The 23,459-nt window shown below is 34.7% G+C and overlaps 1 protein-coding gene across 1 annotated transcript; it reads right to left on the minus strand.

Annotated features, from left to right (window-relative positions):
- Positions 1-55: 55 nt before the first annotated feature.
- Positions 56-22,374, minus strand: LOC148956151 (uncharacterized). The gene is made up of 2 exons (XM_089089461.1): positions 22,319-22,374; positions 56-476 (listed from the first exon to the last, which is right to left on the minus strand). The coding sequence occupies exon 2, from the start codon at positions 470-472 to the stop codon at positions 56-58; it is 417 nt and encodes a 138-aa protein (XP_088945587.1). The 5' UTR covers positions 473-476; positions 22,319-22,374.
- Positions 22,375-23,459: the final 1,085 nt, after the last annotated feature.

The raw sequence follows: 23,459 nt of genomic DNA on the forward strand, positions 1-23,459 counted from the left end.
TAGTTGAATCCAGTTAGTTTTTCATAAATAAATCACAAATGTTTCTTACTCACTATTAATCTATGGTTTGAAGTAAATGTTGAATAAGACGCTCCGCTTGTCCATTTTCCAGGGGCATCAAAACGTCTCTATGAAACCTTCCATCAAGAGGCATGTCATTGTACAGTCCATATCTTTTGAAATATTCCTTCCGAAGGTTTCTTTCAATTTTTCTCTCTTTTTTGGCAATAAGTACCCTCACAGATCCTGCAACAACTCCAGCAATTGCACCAGCAACAACAAGAGCGAGAACGGCGGCTCCAACTATCAGGAGTGGGATATAAGGAACGACACTTTCAAAGAATGGCATTATCGGAGGTATCACAATGTGTGCGGGTTTTCTATTGTCAATAAACGGTGGTAAGACCATAATCGGTATATAGCTGACTGGGGTATCAGCGGCTTCGTGCAGTTCCATGGTTCCAGCGGACATCTTCCTAAATTACAAAGTTCGATGAGGATCCATGGTAATGATATATTGTTAATGATAAAATTAATCTTTGTACACGATTAAACACAAAACATCTCGCAAGAAAAGCAGAACTGTTTATATTAAATTAAGTTATTATATCTATAAAATACGAATTGATTAAACAAAAAAGTAAAATTAATACATTAAATTAATTTCTTTTAAAATACGAATGGAAAAACTAAAGACAAGGAATTCGGTAGAATTTTTTTGTGTGTACTGAGGGGGTTATGCAGTACTCCCACTTTCTATTTCAGAAGCTGGTTGAAAAAGCCTTTGAATTATCAGGGAGATGAAATGGAATTCCAGCGGAAAAATATGAAATAAAAAAATTAGTTAAAATAGAAATATTCTTCGTAAGGGGTGCCAAAAGCACTATTTGATTAGAGAGGGTAAAAAAGGGCAGGGCGAAACTTACCGTGGCTTCTGAAAATATTTGACAGATACTCAGATGATTATAAGTAATTGTTAAAGATATACCTGTAAATAGGGAGGAAGAAATTTCTCTCTAAGGAATTTGTTTTGTAGCAAAAATCAATGTTTCACACTCCCCATGTAAAACTGAACCTGTGTCTGAAACAATTAAATTATATATTATGTTCACAAAGATTTCGATACTGTGGTAAACGGGATAGACTTTTGGTGTCAAAATTGGGGAATTAGAATATAACTACCTCACCAACTTGTTCGAAGAATAGCGAAACTGAGTCATAGTTTTATCACAAAAGCTGAAACTCGTGTAGAAAGAAGTAATGACTGTACATTGATATTTTTCCTAGCTCAAAGCTCAAGAATAGTGGTAGCATCCTTCTCGTGTTGCCCTTGAAAGTATGAATAAAGGCTACTACTGCTTATTTCAGTCACCTTCTAGCCACTGGCCGTCCTGGCATGTGTCGAATCATGAGGAAGTGCAATTGTTGAATGTATTGCTAATATCAACAGTTCATGGTAACGAACTGTAATTAAGGAGCGATCCAGCTCAATAGTAACCGAAACTATAAAAAACAGAGTCTTGATAACAATAGATACATGAAAAGAATCGAATTTTGATGTTTACTGAAAACATATAAAATTCATCAAGTTTAATGTTAACTATCAAAAGTTTCGAGCCTGAGAAAATTTGCCCAATTTTTGAAAGGGGGGGGAGTACCCCCAAAACATCAAGTAATCTTAATGAAAATAACATAAGATTCAGAGAACCCTACTGTAGAGGTTTCAAGCTCCTATTTACAAAAATGTGAAATTTTGCTTTTTTTTTTGCCAGAAAAGTAAGTAGAAGTGACCCTATTGATCGTGTCAGAACCACGTGGTTCTGTCAGCATTTTTAAAACTCCCACGCGAACACCATATATGGGCATAGAGTCCTTAGGGAGAACACGTGGTTAATGGGGTCAATGACCTCTTTTTCCAAGGTCGATTTATTTGATGTTTCTATGTGTAATAGCTCCGGGACGAAGGTTGCACATGCGCATTGAATTCTAACGGGGACAATGTTATTGATCTACGACTCGAGGGGGAAGTGAATTTCCGAGAAATTGATTGCGTAATCGAAGGGGAAATGAATTTCCGAGAACTTGATTGCGTAATCAAAGTGTGTCAACAACAACAACATCGACCTTGACATTCGCTGAGAGCGTGCACTTACAACAACATCGACCTTGGAACACCTGTGCAGTCGACCTCAATTCACCTATCGTGAATCAATAATTCCCCTTAGAAACAACAAATTAATTTCCCCTTCTTGACAGATCAATCAATCAATGACATCATCTGTCAGACTTTAAAAATTTCCGCCTAGAAACATTTCTCCAGGAATAGATCCATATCATTAATGTCATTGCCTCGGGAACAACTCTTTTGGTCGAACTCCAAAGGATATTAATAACCAAAGGCCATGGAAACAATTAGGCAAGAAACATCTTAGCGATGAATTGTTTTAGCGCACGAGAAGGTTTCCTATTAATTTGAAATGCGTTAGCACAGAGATGCCAATAACAAAGGAACACGCTGAATTTACGTTTAGTGATTATTTGGGCGAAACCGTTTTAGACAGGTTATGGAACTATTTCGGCGAAACAGATAGAGACATTTTAAAAGAAGATTTTTGAAGAGATTTTGGAGGAGGTTTTGAGTGTGGTCGTTATAATACACAAGTTTCATTTGAACAGTGTTGTGAGGTCCTCTAACCCAACCCCAAAGGGTTCCGATCCTCCTACCCCAACCCCGAAGGAAGCCCCCGGTCCTCAAAGCCCCCCAAACTCCCAAAGACCCTCCACCGGTGCCCCCAAAGGCCCACCCAGACCCCCAAAGGCCATCCCCAGGCCCCAAATGTCCCCCAGGCCCCCAACTGGCCCCCCGGACCCTCAAAGGCCCCCAGCTCCCAAAGGGCCACTGGTGCCCCAAAGGCCCACCTAGACCTCCAAAGGCCATCCCGGTCCCCAAAGGCCCATCGAGCTCCCGAAGGACCAACGGGATCCCAAAGGCCCTCCACCGGTCCCCAACTGCCCCAAATGCCCTCCCATGGTCCTCAAAGGTCCCCCGGGCTCCCAAAGGGCCACCGGTGCCCCAAAGGCCATCCACCGGTCCCCCGGCGCCCCAAAGGCCCACCCAGACCCCCAAATGCCATCTCCGGACCCCAAAGCCCAACCCAGTAGTGGTTGGTTGTGGTTTACCTTGTCACAGTTACATTTTCTTGATTTTTCAAAGTTCATTCTGAATTTCTTTCGTTGAAATGCAAGAGTTGGAATATTTCAGTAGAGTTCGGTTGTGGTTTACCTTGTCACAGTTACATTTTCTTGATTTTTCAATGTTCATTTTGAATTTCTTTATTTGAAAAGAAAGAGTTGGAATATTTCAGTAGTGTTTGTTTGTGGTATAACTTGTCAAAGTTACATTTTCTATATAATTAAAATTTATTATTTAAATTCTTTAGCTGTAATGCAAGTGTTGGAATATTTCAGTAGTGTTTGGTCGTGGTTTACCTTGTCACAATTACATTTTCTTGATTTTTCAAAGATCATTTTTAATTTATTTTGTTTAAATTAAATAGTTTGACTATTTCATTAGCGTTCGTTCGTTGTTTACATTTTCAAAATTGAATTTTATTTATTTTTAAAAGCTCATTTTGAATTTCCTTTGTTGAAATTCAAGAGTTGGAATATTTAAGTGGTGTTTGGTTTTGGTTTACCTTGTCACAGTTACATCTTCTTGATTTTTCAAAGCTCATTTGGAATTTCCTTTGTTGAAATGCAAGAGTTGGACTATTTCAGTAGTGTTTGGTTGTGGTTTACCTTGTCACAGTTAAATTTTCTTGATTTTTCAAAGTTCATTTTGAATTTCTTTCGTTGAAATGCAATAGTTGGAATATTTCAGTAGTGTTTGGTTGTGGTTTACCTTGTCACAGTTACATTTTCTTGATTTTCCAAAGTTCATTTGAATTTCTTTTGTTGAAATGCAAGAGTTGGACTATTTCAGTAGCGTTCGGTTGTGGTTTACCTTGTCAAAGTTACATTTTATTGATTTTTCAAAGTTCATTTTGAATTTCCTGTGTTGAAATGCAAGAGTTGGAATATTTCAGTAGTGTTTGGTTGTGGTTTACCTTGTCACAGTTACATTTTCTTGATTTTTCAAAGTTCATTTGAATTTCTTTCGTTGAAATGCAAGAGTTGGACTATTTCAGTAGTGTTTGGTTGTGGTTTACCTTGTCAAAGTTAAATTTTCATGATTTTTCAAAGTTCATTTTGAATTTCTTTCGTTGAAATGCAAGAGTTGGAATATTTCAGTAGTGTTTGGTCGTGGTTTAACTTGTCACAGTTACATTTTCTTGATTTTTCAAAGTTCATTTTGAATTTCTTTCGTTGAAATGCAAGAGTTGGACTATTTCAGTAGTGTTTGCTTATGGTTTACCTTTTCACAGTTACATTTTCAAGATTTTTCAAAGTTCATTTGAATTTCCTTCGTTGAAATGCAAGAGTTGGACTATTTCAGTAGTGTTTGCTTGTGGTTGACCTTCTCAAATTGAAAATTTCCATATTTCTCAAAGCCCAATGTGAATTTCTTTCGTTGAAAAGCAAGAGTTGGAATATTTCAGTAGTGATTGGTTGTGGTTTAACATGTCACAGTTCAATTTTCTTGATTTTTCAAAGTTCATTTAGAATTTCTTTCGTTGAAATGCAAGAGTTGGAATATTTCAGTAGTGTTCGGTTATGGTTTACCTTGTCACAGTTACATTTTCTTGATTTTTCAAAGCTCATTTCGAATTTCTTTCATTGAAATGCAAGAGTTGGAATATTTCAGTAGTGTTTGGTTGTGGTTTACCTTGTCACTGTTACATTTTCCTGATTTTTCAAAGTTCATTTTGAATTTCTTTTGTTGAAATGCAAGAGTTGGAATATTTCAGTAGTTTTTGGTTGTGGTTTACCTTGTCACAGTTACATTTTCTTGATTTTTCAAAGTACATTTTGAATTTCTTTCGTTGAAAAGCAAGAGTTGGAATATTTCAGTAGTGTTTGGCTGTGGTTTACCTTGTCACAGTTAAATTTTCTTGATTTTTCAAAGTTCATTTTGAATTTATTTAATTTAAATGCAATATATTGTATTGTTCAGTAGTGTTTTCTTTTTTTTTACAGTGTCACATTTAGAATTTCATTAAAATTAAAATTTATTTTTGAATTTCTTTCATTGAAATGCAAGAGTTGGACTATTTAAGTAGTGTTTGGTTGTGGTTTACCTTGTCACAGCTACATTATCATGATTTTTCAAAGATCATTTTGAATTTCTTTCGTTGAAAATCAAGAGTTGGAATATTTAAGTAGTGTTTGCTTATGGTTTACCTTGTCACAGTTACATTTTCTTGATTTTTCAAAGTTCAATTGAATTTCTTTCTTTGAAATGCAAGAGTTGGAATATTTAAGTAGTGTTTGGTTATTGTTTACCTTATCACAGTTACAGTTTCTTGATTTTTCAAAGTTCATTTTGAATTTCTTTCGTTGAAATGCAAGAGTTGGAATATTTCAGTGGTGTTTGGTTCTGGTTTACCTTGTCACAGTTACATTTTCCTGATTTTTCAAAGTTCATTTTGAATTTCTTTCGTTGAATTGCAAGAGTTGGACTATTTCAGTAGTGTTTGGTCGTTGAGTACCGTGTCAAATTTACATTGTCATTATTTGTCAATTTTCATTTGAATTTCTGTTCTGGAACAGAAAGACTTAGGAATATTTCAGTAGTGTTTGGTTGTTGGTTACCGTATCGCAGTTGCAGTTACTTGATGTTTCATATTTAATTTTGAATTTATTTAGTTGAATTGAGAGAGCTGGAATATTTCAGTAGTGTATGGTTTTGGTTTACCTTGTCACAGTTACATTTTCTTGATTTTTCAAAGTTCATTTTGAATTTCTTTCGTTGAAATGCAAGAGATGGAATATTTCACTAGTGTATGGTAGTGGTTTACCTTGTAACAGTTACATTTTCTTGATTTTTCAAAGTTCATTTTGAATTTCTTTCGTTGAAATGCAAGAGGTGGAATATTTCAGTAGCGGTTGGTTTTGGTTTTCCTTGTCAAAGTTACAGTTTCTTGATTTTTCATAGTTATTTTTTAATTTCTTTATTTTTATTTCAAGTTTTTTTCTATTTAATTATTGTTTTATTGTGTTTTAACTTGTAACAGATAAATTTTCTTGATTTTTAAAATTTCATTTTGAATTTCTTTCATTGAAATGCAAGAGTTAGAATATTTCACTAGTGTTTGGTTATGGTTTACCTTGTCAAATTTACATTTTCTTGATTTTTCAAAGTTCATTTTTGAATTTATTTATTTGAAAAGAAAGAGCTGGAATATTTCAGTAGTGTTTGTTTTTGGTTTACCTTGTCAATGTTACATTTTCTTGATTTTTCAATGTTAATTTGAATTTAATTCGTTGAAATGCAAGAGTTGGAATATTTCATAAGTGTTTGGTTGTGTTTTACCTTGTAACAGTTAAATTTTCTTGATTTTTAAAAGTTCATTTTGAATTTCTTTCGTTGAAATGCAAGAGTTGGAATATTTCAGTAGTGTTTGGTTGTGGTTTACCTTGTCACAGTTACATTTTCTTGATTTTTCAAAGTTCATTTGAATTTCTTTCGTTGAAATGCAAGTTGGAATATTTCAGTAGCGGTCTGTTGTGGTTTACCTTTTCACAGTTACATTTTCTTGATTTTTCAAAGTTCATTTTGAATTTCTATCGTTGAAATGCAAGAGTTGGAATATTTCAGTAGTGTTTGGTTGTGGTTTACCTTGTCAAAGTTAAATTTTCTTGTTTTTTAAAAGTTCATTTTGAATTTCTTTAGTTGAAAAGCAAGAGTTGGACTATTTCAGTAGTGTTTGCTTGTGTTTTACCTTGTCACAGTTACATTTTCTTGATTTTTCAAAGTTCATTTGAATTTCTTTCATTTAAATTCAAGAGGTGAAATATTTCCGTACTGTTTTGTTTTGGTTTTACTTGTCACAGTTAAATTTTCTTGTTTTTTCAAAGTTCATTTTGAATTTCTTTTGTTGAAATGAAATAGTTGGAATATTTCAGTAGTGTTTGGTCGTGGTTTACCTTGTCACAGTTACATTTTCTTGATTTTTCAAAGTTCATTTTGAATTTCTTTCCTTGAAATGCAAGAGGTGGAATATTTCAGTAGTTTTTGGTTGTGGTTTACCTTGTCACAGTTACATTTTCATGATTATTCAAAGATCATTTGAATTTCTTTCTTTGAAATGCAAGAGTTGGAATATTTCAGTAGTGTTTGCTTTTGGTTTACATTGTCACAGTTACATTTTATTGATTTTTCAAAGTTCATTTTGAATTTCTTTCGTTTAAATGCAAGAGTTGGAATATTTCAGTAGTGTTTGGTTATGGTATACCTTGTCACAGTTACATTTTCTTGATTTTTCAAAGTTAATTTAGAATTTCTTTCGTTGAAATGCAAGAGTTGGACTATTTCAGTGGTGTTTGGTTATGGTTTACCTTATCACAGTTACATTTTCTTGATTTTTCAAAGCTCATTTTGAATATCTGTCGTAGAATTTCAATAGTCGGAATATTTCAATAGTGTTTACTTATGGTTTACCTTGTCACACATGTATTATATAGATTTTTCTAACTTCATTTGGATATAATTCTATTTAATTACAGAGATTGTCAAATTCAGGAGTGTTTTCTTATGGTTTACCTTGTCACAGTTGCATTTTCTTGATTTTTCAAAGTTCATTTGAATTTCTTTCGTTGAAATGCAAGAGTTGGAATCTTTCAGTTGTGTTTGGTTATGGTTTACCTTTTCACACTTACATTTTCGTGATTTTTAAATGTGGATTTTAAATTGCATTCATTGACATGCAAGATCTTGAATATTTCACTAGTGTTTGGTTATGGTTTACTTTATCAAAGTTACATTTTCTTGATTTTCAAATTCTTTTTGAATTTCTTTAATTGACATGCATGAGTTGGACTATTTCACTAGAGTTTGGTTCTGGTTTACCTTGCCACAGTTACACACATGTATGCACATGTAAACACATGTGCTTATCATGAGTGCTCATGATAAGTTAACCTAACCTTTTCCGGTGAGTATGGTTAGGTTAGACTAGATGAAGTTAGGTTAGGTTAAGTTAGGTTAGGTTAGCCCATGTACAATTCACTTAGGTTAGCTTAGGTTAGGTGAGAGACAGGCAAAAAGTTAGGTGTATGATTAGGTTAGGTTAGGTTAGATTAAGTTAGGTTAGGTTAAGTTAGGTTAGGCTAGGTTAGCCTACGTACATGCGCGTACGTAGGCTAACCTAGCCTAACCTAACTTAACCTAACCTAATCTAACCTAACCTAACCTAATCATACACCTAACTTTTGCCTGTCTCTCACCTAACCTAAGCTAACCTATGTGAAGCGTACATGGGCTAACCTAACCTAACCTAATCTAACCTAACTTAATCTAGTCTAACCTAACCATACTCACCAGAAAAGGTTAGGTTAACTTATCATGAGCACTCATGATAAGCACATGTGTGTACATGTGTATACATGTGTGTAAATGTGGCAATGTAAACCAGAACCAAACTCTAGTGAAATATTCCAACTCATACATTTCAATGAAATAAATTCAAAATTAATTTGAAAATAAAGAAAATGTAACTGTAATAAGGTGAACCATAACCACACACCACTGAAATCTTCCAACTCGTTAAATTCAATGAAAGAAATTAGAAATGAACTTTGAAAAATCAAGAACATCTAACTGTGACAAGGTAAACCAAAACCAAAAACCACATAAATGTACCAACACTTGCTTCTCAATGAATTAACTTAAAAAATATCTTTGAAAAATCAGGAAAATGTATTTGTGACAAGGTAAACCATAAGCAAACACTACTGAAATATTCCAACTCTTGCATTTCAACTAAATAAATTCAAAATGAGCTTTGAATAATAATGAAAATGTAACTGTGACAAGTTAAACCAAAACCAAACACTAGTGAAATATTCCAACTCTTGCATTTAAATGAAATAAATTCAAAATTAAATTAGAAAAAAAAAGAAAATTTAAATGTTAAATTTTAAACCAAGTAGAACCATTACTTAAACAGTACAAATCTATCATTACAGCTAACGTAAATCAAATGACATTTGAAAATAAACAAAATGTAACTTGGGCAAGGACATAAACACCACCACAATTCAGAACTATACCAACTTTTGAGTTACCATGAAACACCTTCAAATGAAAATTGACAAATAAAGAAAATGTAACTGTGACAATGTAAACCACAACCAAACACTACTGAAATATTCCAACTCTTGCTTTTCAACGAAAGAAATTCAAATGAACTTTGAAAAATCAAGAAAATGTAACTTTGACAAGGTAAAACACAACCAAACACTACTGAAATATTCCAACTCGTGCATGTCAACGATAGAAAAACAAAATTAAATTTGAAAAATCAAGAAAATGTAACTTTGAAAAGTTAAACCACAACCTAAAGATAATTAAATAGTCAAACAATGTAATTACAACTAAAGAAATTAAAATGAACTTTGAAAAATCAAGAAAATGTAACTTTGACAAGGTAAACCACAACCAAACACTACTGAAATATTCCAACTCTTGCATTTCAAAGAAAGAAATTCAAAATGAACTTTGAAAAATCAAGAAAATGTACCTGTGACAAGGTAAACCACAACCAAACACTTCTGAAATATTCCAACTCTTGCATTTCAATTAAAGAAATTAAAATTAACTTTGAAAAATCAAGAAAATGTAACTTTGACAAGGTAAACCACAAGTAAACACTACTGAAATATTCAAACTCTTGCTTTACAACTAAATAAATTCAAATGAGCTTTTAAAAGTCAAGAAAATGTACCTTTGACAAGGTAAACCCCATCCAAACGCTACTGAAATATTCCAACTCTTGCATTTCAATGAAAGAAATTCAAAATGAACTTTGAAAAATCAAGAAAATGTAACTGTGACAAGGTAAACCACGACCATACACTACTGAAATATTCCAGCTCTTGCATTTCAACGAAAGAAATTCAAAATGAACTTTGAAAAATCAAGAAAATGTGACTGTGACAAGGTAAACCATAACCAAACACTACTGAAATATTCCAACTTGCATTTCAACGAAAGAAATTCAAAATTAACTTTGAAAAATCAAGAAAATGCAACTGTGACAAGGTAAACCACAACCAAACAGTACTGAAATATTCCAAGTCTTGCTTTTCAAGGAAAGAAATTCAAAATGAACTTTGAAAAATCAAGAAAATGTACCTGTGACAAGGTAAACCACAACCAAACACTACTGAAATAGTCCAACTCTTGCACTTCAACGAAAGAAATTAAAAATGAACTTTGAAAAATCAGGAAAATGTAACTGTGACAAGGTAAACCATAACCAAACACCACTGAAATATTCCAACTCTTGCATTTCAACGAAAGAAATTCAAAATGAACTTTGAAAAATCAAGAAGATGTAACCGTGACAAGGTAAACCATAACCAAACACTACTGAAATATTTAAACTCTTGCATTTCAACGAAATAAATTCAATTGAACTTTGACAAATAAATAAAATTTAACTGTGAAAATGTAAAAGAAAAGAAAAAACTAATTAAATATTACAACTCTTGATTTTCAACTAAAGAAATTAAAAATTAGATTGGAAATTTAAAGAAATTTTAACTGTGAAAAGGTAAACAACGAACAAACACTACTGAAATATTCAAACTCTTTCATTTCAACGAAATAAATTAAAAATTAACTTTGAAATATATATAAATTTTAACTTTTACAATGTAAACCACAAACAAACACTTGTTAAATATTACAACTATTGCATTTAAATGAAAGAAATTAAAATTAACTTTTAAAAATCAAGAAAATGTAACTGTGACAATGTAAACCACAGCCAAACACTACTGAAATATTCCAACTCTTGCATTTCAACGAAAGAAATTCAAAATGAACTTTGAAAAATCAAGAAAATGTAACTGTGACAAGGTAAACCACAACCAAACACTACTGAAATATTCCAACTCTTGCATTTCAACAAAAGAAATTCAAAATGAACTTTGAAAAATCAGGAAAATGTAACTGTGACAAGTTAAACCACAACCGAACACTACTGAAATATTCCAACTCTTGCATTTCAATGAAAGAAATTCGAAATGAGCTTTGAAAAATCAAGAAAATGTAACTGTGACAAGGTAAACCATAACCGAACACTACTGAAATATTCCAACTCTTGCATTTCAACGAAAGAAATTCAAAATCAGCTTTGAAAAATCATGAAAATGTAACTGTGACAAGGTAAACCACAACCAAACACTATTGAAATATTCCAACTCTATCAATTCAAAGAAATAAATTCTATATGATCTTTGAAAAATCAGGAAAATGTAACTGTGACAAGGTAAACCATAACCAAACACAACTGAAATAGTCCAACTCTTGCATTTCAATGAAAGAAATTCAAAATGAACTTTGAATAATCATGAAAATGTAACCGTGACAAGGTAAACCATAACCAAACACTACTGAAAGATTCCAACTCTTGCATTTCAATAAAAGATATTCAAAATGAACTTTGAAAAATCAAGAAAATGTAAGTGTGACAAGTTAAACCACGAACAAACACTACTGAAATATTACAACTCTTGCATTTCAACGGAAGAAATTCAAAATGAACTTTGAAAAATCATGAAAATTTAACTGTGACAAGGTAAACCATACCCAAACACTACTTAATTTTTCCAACTCTTGAATTTAAACTAATTAATTAAAAATGAACTTTGAAAAATCAAGAAAATGTAACTTTGACAAGGTAAACCATAACCAAACACTACTGAAATATTCCAACTCTTGCATTTCAACAAAAGAAAAACAACATGAACAAATTAAAAACAAGAACAAATAACACTCAACAGCTCAACCACAAAAAAACGATACTGAAATAGTCCAACTCTTGCATTTCAATGAAAGAAATTCGAAATGAGCTTTGAAAAATCAAGAAAATGTAACTGTGACAAGGTAAACCATAACCAAACACTACTGAAATATTCCAACTCTTGCATTTCAACGAAAGAAATTCGAAATGAGCTTTGAAAAATCATGAAAATGTAACTGTGACAAGGTAAACCACAACCAAACACTACTGAAATAGTCCAACTCTTGCATTTCAACGAAAGAAATTCAAAATGAACTTTGAAAAATCAGGAAAATGTAACTGTGACAAGGTAAACCATTACCAAACACTACTGAAATATTCCAACTCTTGCATTTCAACGAAAGAAATTCAAAATGAGATTTGAATAATCATGAAAATGTAACTGTGACAAGGTAAACCATAAGCAGACACTACTGAAATATTCCAACTCTTGCATTTCAATGAAAGAAATTCAAATGAACTTTGAAAAATCAAGAAAAGGTAACTGTGACAATGTACACCACGACCAAACACTACTGAAATATTCCAACTCTTGCATTTCAACGAAATAAAATCAAAATGAACTTTGAAAAATCAAGAAAATGTAACTGTGACAAGGTAAACCATAACCAAACACATCTGAAATATTCCAACTCTTGCATTTCAACGAAAGAAATTCAAATGAACTTTGAAAAATCAAGAAAATGTAACTGTGACAAGGTAAACCACAAGCAAACACTACTGAAATATTCCAACTCTTGCTTTTCAACGAAAGAAATTCAAAATGAACTTTGAAAAATCAAGAAAATGTAACTGTGACAAGGTAAACCACAACCGAACGCTACTGAAATAGTCCAACTCTTGCATTTCAACAAAAGAAATTCAAATGAAATATGGAAAATCAAGAAAATGTAACTGTGACAAGGTAAACCACAACCAAACACTACTGAAATATTCCAACTATTACATTTCAACTAAAGAAATTCAAAATGAACTTTGAAAAATCAAGAAAATTTAACTGTGACAAGGTAAACCACAACCAAACACTACTGAAATAGTCCAACTCTTGCATTTCAACAAAGGAAATTCAAAATGATCTTTGAAAAATCAAGAAAATGTAACTGTGACAAGGTAAACCACAACCAAACACTACTGAAATATTCCAACTCTTGCATTTCAACAAAGGAAATTCAAAATGAGCGTTGAAAAATCAAGAAAATGTAACTTTGACAAGGTACACCACAACCGAACGCTACTGAAATAGTCCAAATCTTGCATTTAAACAAAAGAAATTCAAAATGAACTTTGAAAAATCAAGAAAATGTAACTGTGACAAGGTAAACCACGACCAAACACTACTGAAATATTCCAACTCTTTCATTTCAACTAAAGAAATTAAAAATTAACTTTTAAAAAGCTAGAAATTTTAACTGTTACAATTTAAAACAAAACAAAAAAATGCTTAAATATTAAAAATATTTCATTTCAACTAAATAAATTCTAAATTAACTTTGAAAAATCAAGAAAATGTAACTTTGACAAGTTAAACCACAACCGAACGCTACTGAAATATTCCAACTCTTGCATTTCAATGAAATAAATTCAGAATGAACTTTGAAAAATCAAGAAAATGTAACTGTGACAAGGAAAACCAAAACCAACCACTACTGGGTGGGGCTTTGGGGTCTGGAGTTGGCATTTGGGGGTGTGGGTGGGCATTTGGGGCGCCGGGGGACCGGTGGATGGCCTTTGGGGCACCGGTGGCCCTTTGGGAGCCCGGGGGACCTTTGAGGACCATGGGAGGGCATTTGGGGCAGTTGGGGACCGGTGGAGGGCCTTTGGGATCCCGTTGATCCTTCGGGAGCTCGATGGGCCTGTGGGGGGCCCGGGGATGGCCTTTGGGGGTCTGGGTGGGCCTTTGGGGCGCCGGTGGCCCTTTGGGAGCTTGGGGGGCCTTTGAGTGTCCGGGGGGACAGTTGGGAGCCTGGGGGACATTTGGGGCCTGGGGATGGCATTTGGGGGTCTGGGTGGGCCTTTGGGGGCACCGGTGGAGGGTCTTTGGGAGTTTGGGGGGCTTTGAGGACCGGGGGCTTCCTTTGGGGTTGGGGTAGGAGGATTTGAACCCTTTGGGGTTGGGTTAGAGGACCTCACAACACTGTTCAAATGAAACTTGTGTATTATAACGACCACACTCAAAACCTCCTCCAAAATCTCTTCAAAAATCTTCTTTTAAAATGTCTCTATCTGTTTCGCCGAAATAGTTCCATAACCTGTCTAAAACGGTTTCGCCCAAATAATCACTAAACGTAAATTCAGCGTGTTCCTTTGTTATTGGCATCTCTGTGCTAACGCATTTCAAATTAATAGGAAACCTTCTCGTGCGCTAAAACAATTCATCGCTAAGATGTTTCTTGCCTAATTGTTTCCATGGCCTTTGGTTATTAATATCCTTTGGAGTTCGACCAAAAGAGTTGTTCCCGAGGCAATGACATTAATGATATGGATCTATTCCTGAAGAAATGTTTCTAGGCGGAAATTTTTAAAGTCTGACAGATGATGTCATTGATTGATTGATCTGTCAAGAAGGGGAAATTAATTTGTTGTTTCTAAGGGCAATTATTGATTCACGATAGGTGAATTGAGGTCGACTGCACAGGTGTTCCAAGGTCGATGTTGTTGTAAGTGCACGCTCTCAGCGAATGTCAAGGTCGATGTTGTTGTTGTTGACACACTTTGATTACGCAATCAAGTTCTCGGAAATTCATTTCCCCTTCGATTACGCAATCAATTTCTCGGAAATTCACTTCCCCCTCGAGTCCTAGATCAATAACATTGTTCCCGTTAGAATTCAATGCGCATGTGCAACCTTCGTCCCGGAGCTATTACACATAGAAACATCAAATAAATCGATCTTGGAAAAAGAGGTCATTGACCCCATTAACCACGTGTTCTCCCTAAGGACTCTATGCCCATATATGGTGTTCGCGTGGGAGTTTTAAAAATGCTGACAGAACCACGTGGTTCTGACACGATCAATAGGGTCACTTCTACTAAAGTAACGGATGCGTGTTTGTTTGTTTGTTTTTCCCAGGGGTGATCGCATCAAACCAGTGAATCAGTGAAGTTGGAGAGAGGGCTCATTTGATCGGAAGTTAAAAGTTGTAGTGCCCTTTTTAAGTGGCCAAAAATATCGGAGGGCAACTAGCCGCTCTCCAACGACCCTTTTTCCCAAAAGTCACCTGCTCAAAATTTTTTTAGATAGCAATTTTTTCAGCATAATCGAAAGATTTAGTAACTATGTCTTTCAGGATGACTTGACCCCCCACAGTCCCCGGGGAAGGGCTGCAAGCTATGAACTTTGCCCATTGTTTACATATTATAGTATTGGTTTTTGGGAAGTATACAAATATTTTTCGGAGGGATTTTTCCGATGGGAGAATTACGTGGGAGGATTTTTCATGGGGTATGAGAATTTTCCTTGTAAAGTGAGCCAGTTTTCCTGGCATTATTTAAAAAACGACCATATTAACTAAATAAAAACAAGTTTTCCACTGAAAGTAAGGAGCAAGACTAAAACTTCAAACGAACAGAAATTATTACGTATATTATCCTCAATACCTCGCTCTTTGCGCTAAGGTTTTCTTAGAACTTTTAACAACCTTATTATTCTAAAAGTTATTCTTAAATAATTGGAACAAAAAGTCAAACTCTAGCGTAAAGAGTGACATATTGAGGAGGGGGCAGCACAATAATATACGTATTAATTTCTGTTCGTTTTAAGGTTTAATATTGCTCCTTACTTTCAGTTAAAAAAAACCTGTTTTTTTTAATTTAATTTGATGGAAAAGGCTAGTAAGGGATGCAAAAATCAGGCCCTGGTGGGTCAGCCCCTTTGGACATACGAAGCACTGATCCTGGAACAAGAAAACATTTTTAGGAACATTGAGGCTTAAAAAGAGATCCTCTTGCTGCTTCTGGTTCTGAGGATCAAATTTCAGTTGTCACTGAAGGCAAGCAAGTGGTTTGTGACTCCCACATCTTTTCAGGGACGAGTGTTGCCTACCCAAGTCGGTCTGAAGCTGATGTATCAGGCTCTCAGGATGGCGGAAAACAAAGGTGAACATCACTACCAAGGAAGGCTATTCTGCAAAGGGAAAAAATAGAAAGGCAAGCCCTATCTCAAAACACTACGCCCAAAATGGGCACCAATAGCGCAGCAGTAGCCTTTGAGGCCTGAGCCTTGGCTCATTTTTACACGTTCGCCCTTATTAATAATAATATTAGTTACTCAAGGCACCATCATATGATGCGGAAAACTGAGGTAGAATCAAAACCGAGCTATGGATTCAGGCTGAAAGAAAAGTATAATAATTCGTATCAATATATCAGGTCTCATGGATTGCACCAAAAGAGAGAGCAGTTATGACTTTTGAAACCTGCACTATTGACGTAACTAGTGATGTACTAAGGTTCGGCGAACTTGAATTCAATCTTCGGGGAAACAATTAACTGTGACTGAAACAAAACACTGAAATAGTTTAGCAGGCCAGTAGTTTAGCGAAAAAAACATCGTGAGTCCTTTCGTGGAATAAACTTGATCATATTAAGGATCATTTTGTCTAGTAAGAAGAGTCATCATAGTTAAAACTTTTGAAATTCAGAGATGGTGCATCCACTCTCCGAGTGTTAAATTCACGCAGGTGAAAATAACATGAAAATAATTTTGACTGTTCTAAGAGGACTGTCCAAAAAGATTAAAAAAAGGGAAAAAATCCGTGTTTGATCAGCTTGAAACTTATGTACATAACCCCCCCCCCCAATAATTTGGATAAAAAATTATTATATACCCCAAGCCCCTTGAATATCCATATCTGGACCCCTCTTCCCCCCCCCTAATAAAAATGTTTGAGATTCACCCCCGGAAAATGGTCTTGAGTACGTTTTAGCATGGACTTGGCTAAATTGCCTTCTAACAAACTATTTAGTGGTGGATAGCCTAAGAGTCTTTTGCCATTTTTTGTTTTCAGAAAATATCCATGCTAAAGTAAAAGGTTCAAGCGAATGAATACTAAAACACAAGACTGTACCCAGGGGGGTTTGCCCTCCCCCGAAATTTTTGTCTGACACGTAAACACGTAACAAAAATGGATTTAAACAAATTTTTTATGCATTTTGGATTTTTTTTTTGTGCAACCAACCCCCCGCCCCGAAAAAAATCTTGGGTAGGGTCTTGCCAAACCTAAAATATTTTGAAAAGTACACTGGCTTCGAAGCTATCTAAAATTACTGAAATGCCTTTGAAAAAAAAAACATATTAGCTAAGCAATTATTTTGTCATTATTTGAGATAAAACAGCTAATGATTTAGTTGCGCCTAACCATGTGATCTCTTTTTAAGATTAAATAAAAAAAACTAATTTTTTTAACTGAAAGTAAGGAGCGACATTAAAACTTAAAACGAACAGAAATTATTCCGTATATGAAAGGGGCTGTCCCCTCCTCAACGCCTTGCTCTTTACGCTAAAGTTTTTTATTGTTTAAAAAAAATAGAGTTGTGAGAAAGTCAAACTTTAGCGTAAAGAGCAAGGCGTTGAGGAGGGGACAACCCCTTTCATATATGGAATAATTTCTTTTCGTTTTAAGCTTTAATGTCGCTCCTTACTTTCAGTTAAAGAAACTTGTTTTTTATTTATTTAATTTTTGAACGTTTTTGAATAAATGCAGGTTTTGATCACAGTACAGTTGGCTCACAGTACATGAATAATTAAAACAAAATTTTCATATTAATTTAATTTTATTAGGTTAAATGGCTTTCTCGAAACTTGTTTCATGTTATTTACGAACGTTTTTATTAGTAATAAATATACGTAACTTACGAATTAGCTTACGTAACGAACTTCTATATTCATATATTTTTAATACATATATTAGGGGGTTCACCCCCTAGTCAATACCTTGCTCTTTAAGCAAAAGTTCAAATTTTGTTCCAATTCTTTAAAAATGGCCGCTTAATCACAAAGGCCGTTAATTAGAATAGATAGCTCTTATGAAAGTACTAAAAAATCTCTGGCTTAATGAGTGATGTATTGACTAGGGGTGAACCCAATCATATATGTAATATTTTCTGTTCGTTTAAAGTTTTGATGTTGCTGCTGTTGCAGTTGAAAAACTTGTTTTTTATATTTAATTTCTGATCTTTTTTTAAATAATGCTGGGATGTCCGGCGTCCCCTTCATTGCAATGTCCCTTCCCCCATGAAAACTTCCTTCGTGGAAAGATCCTCCTACATAACCCCCGACCCCAGGCACGTACGCAGGAATTTGTTTCGGGGGGGGGGGGCAATTTGTTTCAGGGGAGGGGCAAATCCTTCAAACCCATTATTCTGTGAGAAAAATCAGAAAATTATGGAAAATGAAAAAAATCGTGAGATTTCGGGAAGGGGGGGCTTTCCCGAAGGCCCCCCCCTCTGAGTACTTCCCTGCCCGAGCCCCCCCCCCCCCACACACTACCAGGAAAAATCTCCCCTGAAGACGTCTGTACTGTATACTTCCCAATAACCAGTACTATATGTTAACATTGGGTAAAACTCATAACTTTCAGCCCTCCTCCTGGGAACTTCGGGGGATTAAGTCATCCTAAAAGACATACTTATAATATTTTCGAACATGCTGAATAAAATGGCTATCTCAAAATTTTGATCAGGTGACTTTGGGAAAACAATGAGCGTGGGAGGGGGCCTAGTTGCCCCCCATTTTTTGGTCACTTAAAAAGGGCACTAGAACTTTTAGTTTCCATTCCAATGAGCCCTCCCACGATATTCTAGGACCACTGGGTCAATGCGATCACCCCTGGGAAAAAAAAATAAACACGCACCCGTGATCTTTCGTCTGGCAAAAAATAAGCGACCCGGCTCAATGGTAACCGAAACTCTAGAAAACGGGTTTTTGATACCAATAGATATATCAAAAGAATCAGATTTTAATGCTGATTTCAAATATATAATTTTCATCAAGTTTAGTGCTACCCATCAAAAGTTACGCGCCTGAGAAAATTTTGCTGATTTTAAAAAAAAGGGGGAAAGACAACATAAAAGTTATAGAAACTTAATGAAAATCACACAATCATATTCAGCGTATAAGAGAACCCTACTGTAGAGGTTTAAACCTCCAATCTGCAAAAATGTGGAATTTTGTATTTTTTGCAAGAAGAAAGATCACGGGTGCGTGTTTATTTGTTTGTTTGTTTGTTTGTTGGTTTTTTTTTTCCCAGGGGTGATCGTATCGACCCAGTGGTACTAGAATATCGTGGGAGGGCTCATTGTAACGGAAATTAAAAGTTCTAGTGCCCTTTTTAAGTGACCAAAAAAAATGGAGGGCAACTAGGCCCCCTCCCACGCTCATTTTTTTCCCAAAGTCACCCGATCAAAATTTTGAGATAGCCATTTTGTTCAGCATGGTCGAAAATATGATAAAAATGTCTTTTAGGATGACTTGATCCCCCAAAGTCCCCAGGGGGAGGGCTGAAAGTTATGAACTTTACTCAATGTTAACATATAGTATTGGTTATTGGGAAGTATACAGACTTTTTCAGAGGAGATTTTTTCTGGTAGGTGGGGGAAGGAGAGGGTCGGGGGCTATATGGAAGGATCTTTCCATGAAGGAAGTTTTCATGGGGGAAGGGACATTGCTATGAAGGGGGCGCCGGATTTCCCAGCATTATTAAAGAAAAAGATCAGGAATTAAATAAAAAAAAACAAGTTTTTCAACTGATCAACTGATTGTGATTAAGAGGTCATTTTTAAAGAACTGGAAAAAAAATTCGAACTATAGTTTAAAGAGCAGGGTATTGACTAGGGGGCGAACCCAATAATATAATTTTTAAAAATTTATTAATATAGAATTTCTTTAAGTTAGTTAATTATAATTTAATTATATTTATTACTAATAAAAACGTTATTAAATAAAATTAAACAAGTTTCGAGAAAGCAATTTAACCAAATATAATATGCAAATTTTTTTTTAATTATTCTTGTACGGTGAGCCAAAATCAAAACCTGCATTAATTCAAAAACGTTCAAAAATTAAATAAAAAAAACAAGTTTTTTTAACTGAAAGTAAGGAACGACGTTAAAACTTAAAACGAACAGAAATTATTCCGTATATGAAGGGGGCTGTCCCCTCCTCAACGCCTCGCTCTTTACGCTAAAGTTTGACTTTCTCACAACTCTATTTTTTTAAACAATAAAAAAACTTTAGCGTAAAGAGCGAGGCGTTGAGGAGGGGACAGCCCCTTTCATATACGGAATAATTTCTGTTCGTTTTAAGTTTTAATGTCGCTCCTTACTTTCAGTTAAAAAAACTTGTTTTTTTTATTTAATTATAGATAGGAGCTTGAAACCTCTACAGTAGGGTTCTCTGATACGCGGAATATGATAAATATATCATATTTATCATATTCGGAATATGACGATTAAACTTGATGAAACTTATATATGTGAAATCAGCATTAAAATATGATTTTTTTGATGTATCTATTTGTATCAAAATACCGTTTTCTAGTTTTGGTTACCATTGAGCTGGGTCCCAATAACCAATTCTATATTTCAACCTTTCAGCCCTCCTCCTGGGGGCTTCGAGGGATTAAGTCATCCTAAAAGACATAGTTATAATATTTTCGACCATGCTGAACAAAATAGCTATCTCAAAATTTTGATCAGATGACTTTGGGAAAAAATGAGCGTTGGAGGGGGCCTAGCTGCCCTCCATTTGTTTTGTCAATTAAAAACGGCACTAGAACTTTTAATTTTCGTTCCAATGAGCCCTCTCATGATATTTTATAACAACTGGGTCGATACGATCACCTCTGGGAAAAAGAAAAAAAAAACAAAAAAACAACAGAAAACGCATCCGTGATCGTTCTTCCGGCAAGAAATGCAAAATTTCACATTTTTGTAGATAGAGGCTTGAAACCTCTAAAGTAGGGTTTCTCTGATACGCTGAATATGATGGTGTAATTTTCATTAAGGTTCTATAACTTTTAGGGGTCTTTCCCCCTTTTTTCGAAAATCAGCAAAATTTTCTCAGGCGCGTAACTTTTGATGAGTAGGGGTAAACTTGATGAAACTTATATATTTGAAATCAAAATTAAAATCCGATTCTTTTGATGTATCTATTGATATCAAAATTTCGTTTTTTAGAGTTTCGGTAACAACTGAACCGGGTCGTTCCTTACTTACAGTTAGTTACCACGAACTGTTTGATGTTTATTGAGTTTTATCTTTTCTGATAGGCTACTTGTGGTCGAAACTAAAAAAAAATTGTTATAGTTGGTCTTTGCCTGCTTATTATGCTCAGTGGCGTCAATTCACGGAAACGTGGCGGAGCAAAACGAATTTTTCAAAAATCTAAGGGGGAATTTTGTTGTATTTTCGATTTTTAAAATGAAAATACCAAAAGGCTATTCTTCAATGACAATACTAAATTAATTCAAAGTCATTTTTTGAAATATAAGGAGGCAAACATCCTACATTACGGATCAGAAATATGGGGGTATCAGCCGGCAAAGCAACTAGAAACCTCTCAACTTCAATATTATAAACAAGTTTTTGGCTTACAGAATACAACACATACGTTAGTATTAAAAGGTGATCTTGGTATATTTAACCTGAAATTGAAAAGATACACCCATGTCACCAAATTTTGGTTAAGACTCCTCAAACTTCCCCAGACAAGACTGTCCTGAGCAGCATATGAAGATCATCTCCTTCAGTGTAACAAAACATCATGGACAGCACAAATCAAAAGGATATTAGATGAGAATCGATTTTCAAGTTCGTAGGAGAAAGGAAAAGGGCCAGAAGATAAAAAAAAATTAGTGCAAGTCTTTAAGACCAAGAAGTGCAACTATGGCAATCAGCTGTGGATAAATCTCCGGAGTCTTACTTTGTATAGGGAAGTAAAAGAGAATTATGGACAGGAGTTTTATTTTAAGCTGGGATTGTCCATGAAATATCTGAGGATTTATGGTAAGGACAATGAGGGAAGGTCCGGAGGCCGAGTGTAGTTTCTTGAGATGTAGGAAGAATAATTATGTGTTGGGCTATTTCCTCCTCCGCTGTAAGCAACTCTCTAATTTAAGGGGATCAATTATCCAGAATGGGGAAGACATGCTGATTTGTGAGTTAATTAGGTCTAAGACTCCTAGTTATATTGTGGCAGTAAGAAATTTTGTATTGATGAGAAGGATGTTAAATGGAGTGTAATTTTTCTTTAGTATTTGTCTTTTTTTGTATAGGGCTTTAATAGTATATTGTACAGTTTTTGTATAGGGCTTTTTTTTGTATAGGGCTATCCTGGTCTAAATTGAACTTACTACTCAGGAAACTGAAAATCCCTTGTTTGACACAATGAACAGGACGATTTTCCTATAGAGTCCTTCTTATTGAACACTGTTGCGCAACTAATTTTGTATTATAGAGAAGTAGATGAGCGTTTAATATAAAAGTTCCTGTCCTTTTGAATTAATCATTTTTTTCAGGATAAGCAAAGTGGTCTTAATTATTTTAGAGGTCAAACCAAAAGTGGGTCATTATTACAGGAAGCAGTATGTCAAACAGAATGTTAAAATGCATGTTTGATTAGATAATATTGATATACAGTTAGATAAAAACATTATAGAATCCAACACAAGCAAACATGAATGGCTGTATCCTGGATGGGACTTCACAAAAGTTTTAATATTTCAGACTACAGGGAAAAAAATACGGCATATACGACAATTTCTTTCTAGACGGACAATACACGATTTACATTTATTACCCAATATACCGTGTAACTGTGTAGCAGACACGTACAAGAATGTCTGTATCCTGGATGGGACTTCACAGGAGTTTTTGTATTTCAGACTACAGGGGAAAAGCACGGCATATACAATGATTTCCTTCTAAACGGACAATACACGATTTACATTTATTACCCAATTTACCGTGTAACTGTGTAGCAGACACGTACAAGAATGTCTGTATCCTGGATGGGACTTCACAGGAGTTTTAGTATTTCAGACTACAGGGGAAAAGCACGTCATATACAACAATTTCCTTCTAAACGGACAATACACGATTTACATTTATTACCCAATATACCGTGTAATTGTGTAGCAGACACGTACAAGAATGTCTGTATCCTGGATGGGACTTCACAGGAGTTTTAGTATTTCAGACTACAGGGGAAAAGCACGGCATATACAATAATTTCCTTCTAAACGGACAATACACGATTTACATTTATTACCCAATTTACCGTGTAATTGTGTAGCAGACACGTACATGAATGCCTGTTGTATATGAATGTATGTATCCTAGGTTGGACTTTACAGGATCTTTTGACAGGATAGTAATATCTCAGTTGTCTCAAAATGAAAAGTGTTAACATCAGGGTATCAATAGAATTATTTTCAATCTGTCAAGGCTCACCTTGGTATGAAGAGTCCATTTATTTAGAGGGGTAGGGAGGAA

Source organism: Artemia sp. Qi Xiang Cuo, chromosome 1 (genome assembly GCF_049724085.1).
Source record: "Artemia sp. Qi Xiang Cuo chromosome 1, ASM4972408v1, whole genome shotgun sequence".
NCBI classification, from domain to species: Eukaryota; Metazoa; Arthropoda; class Branchiopoda; order Anostraca; family Artemiidae; genus Artemia; species Artemia sp. Qi Xiang Cuo.

What these genes read in the sequence shown, in the direction of transcription:
- LOC148956151 (XM_089089461.1), bottom strand. Translation starts at nt 472, where the DNA reads ATGTCCGCTGGAACCATGGAACTGCACGAAGCCGCTGATACCCCAGTC.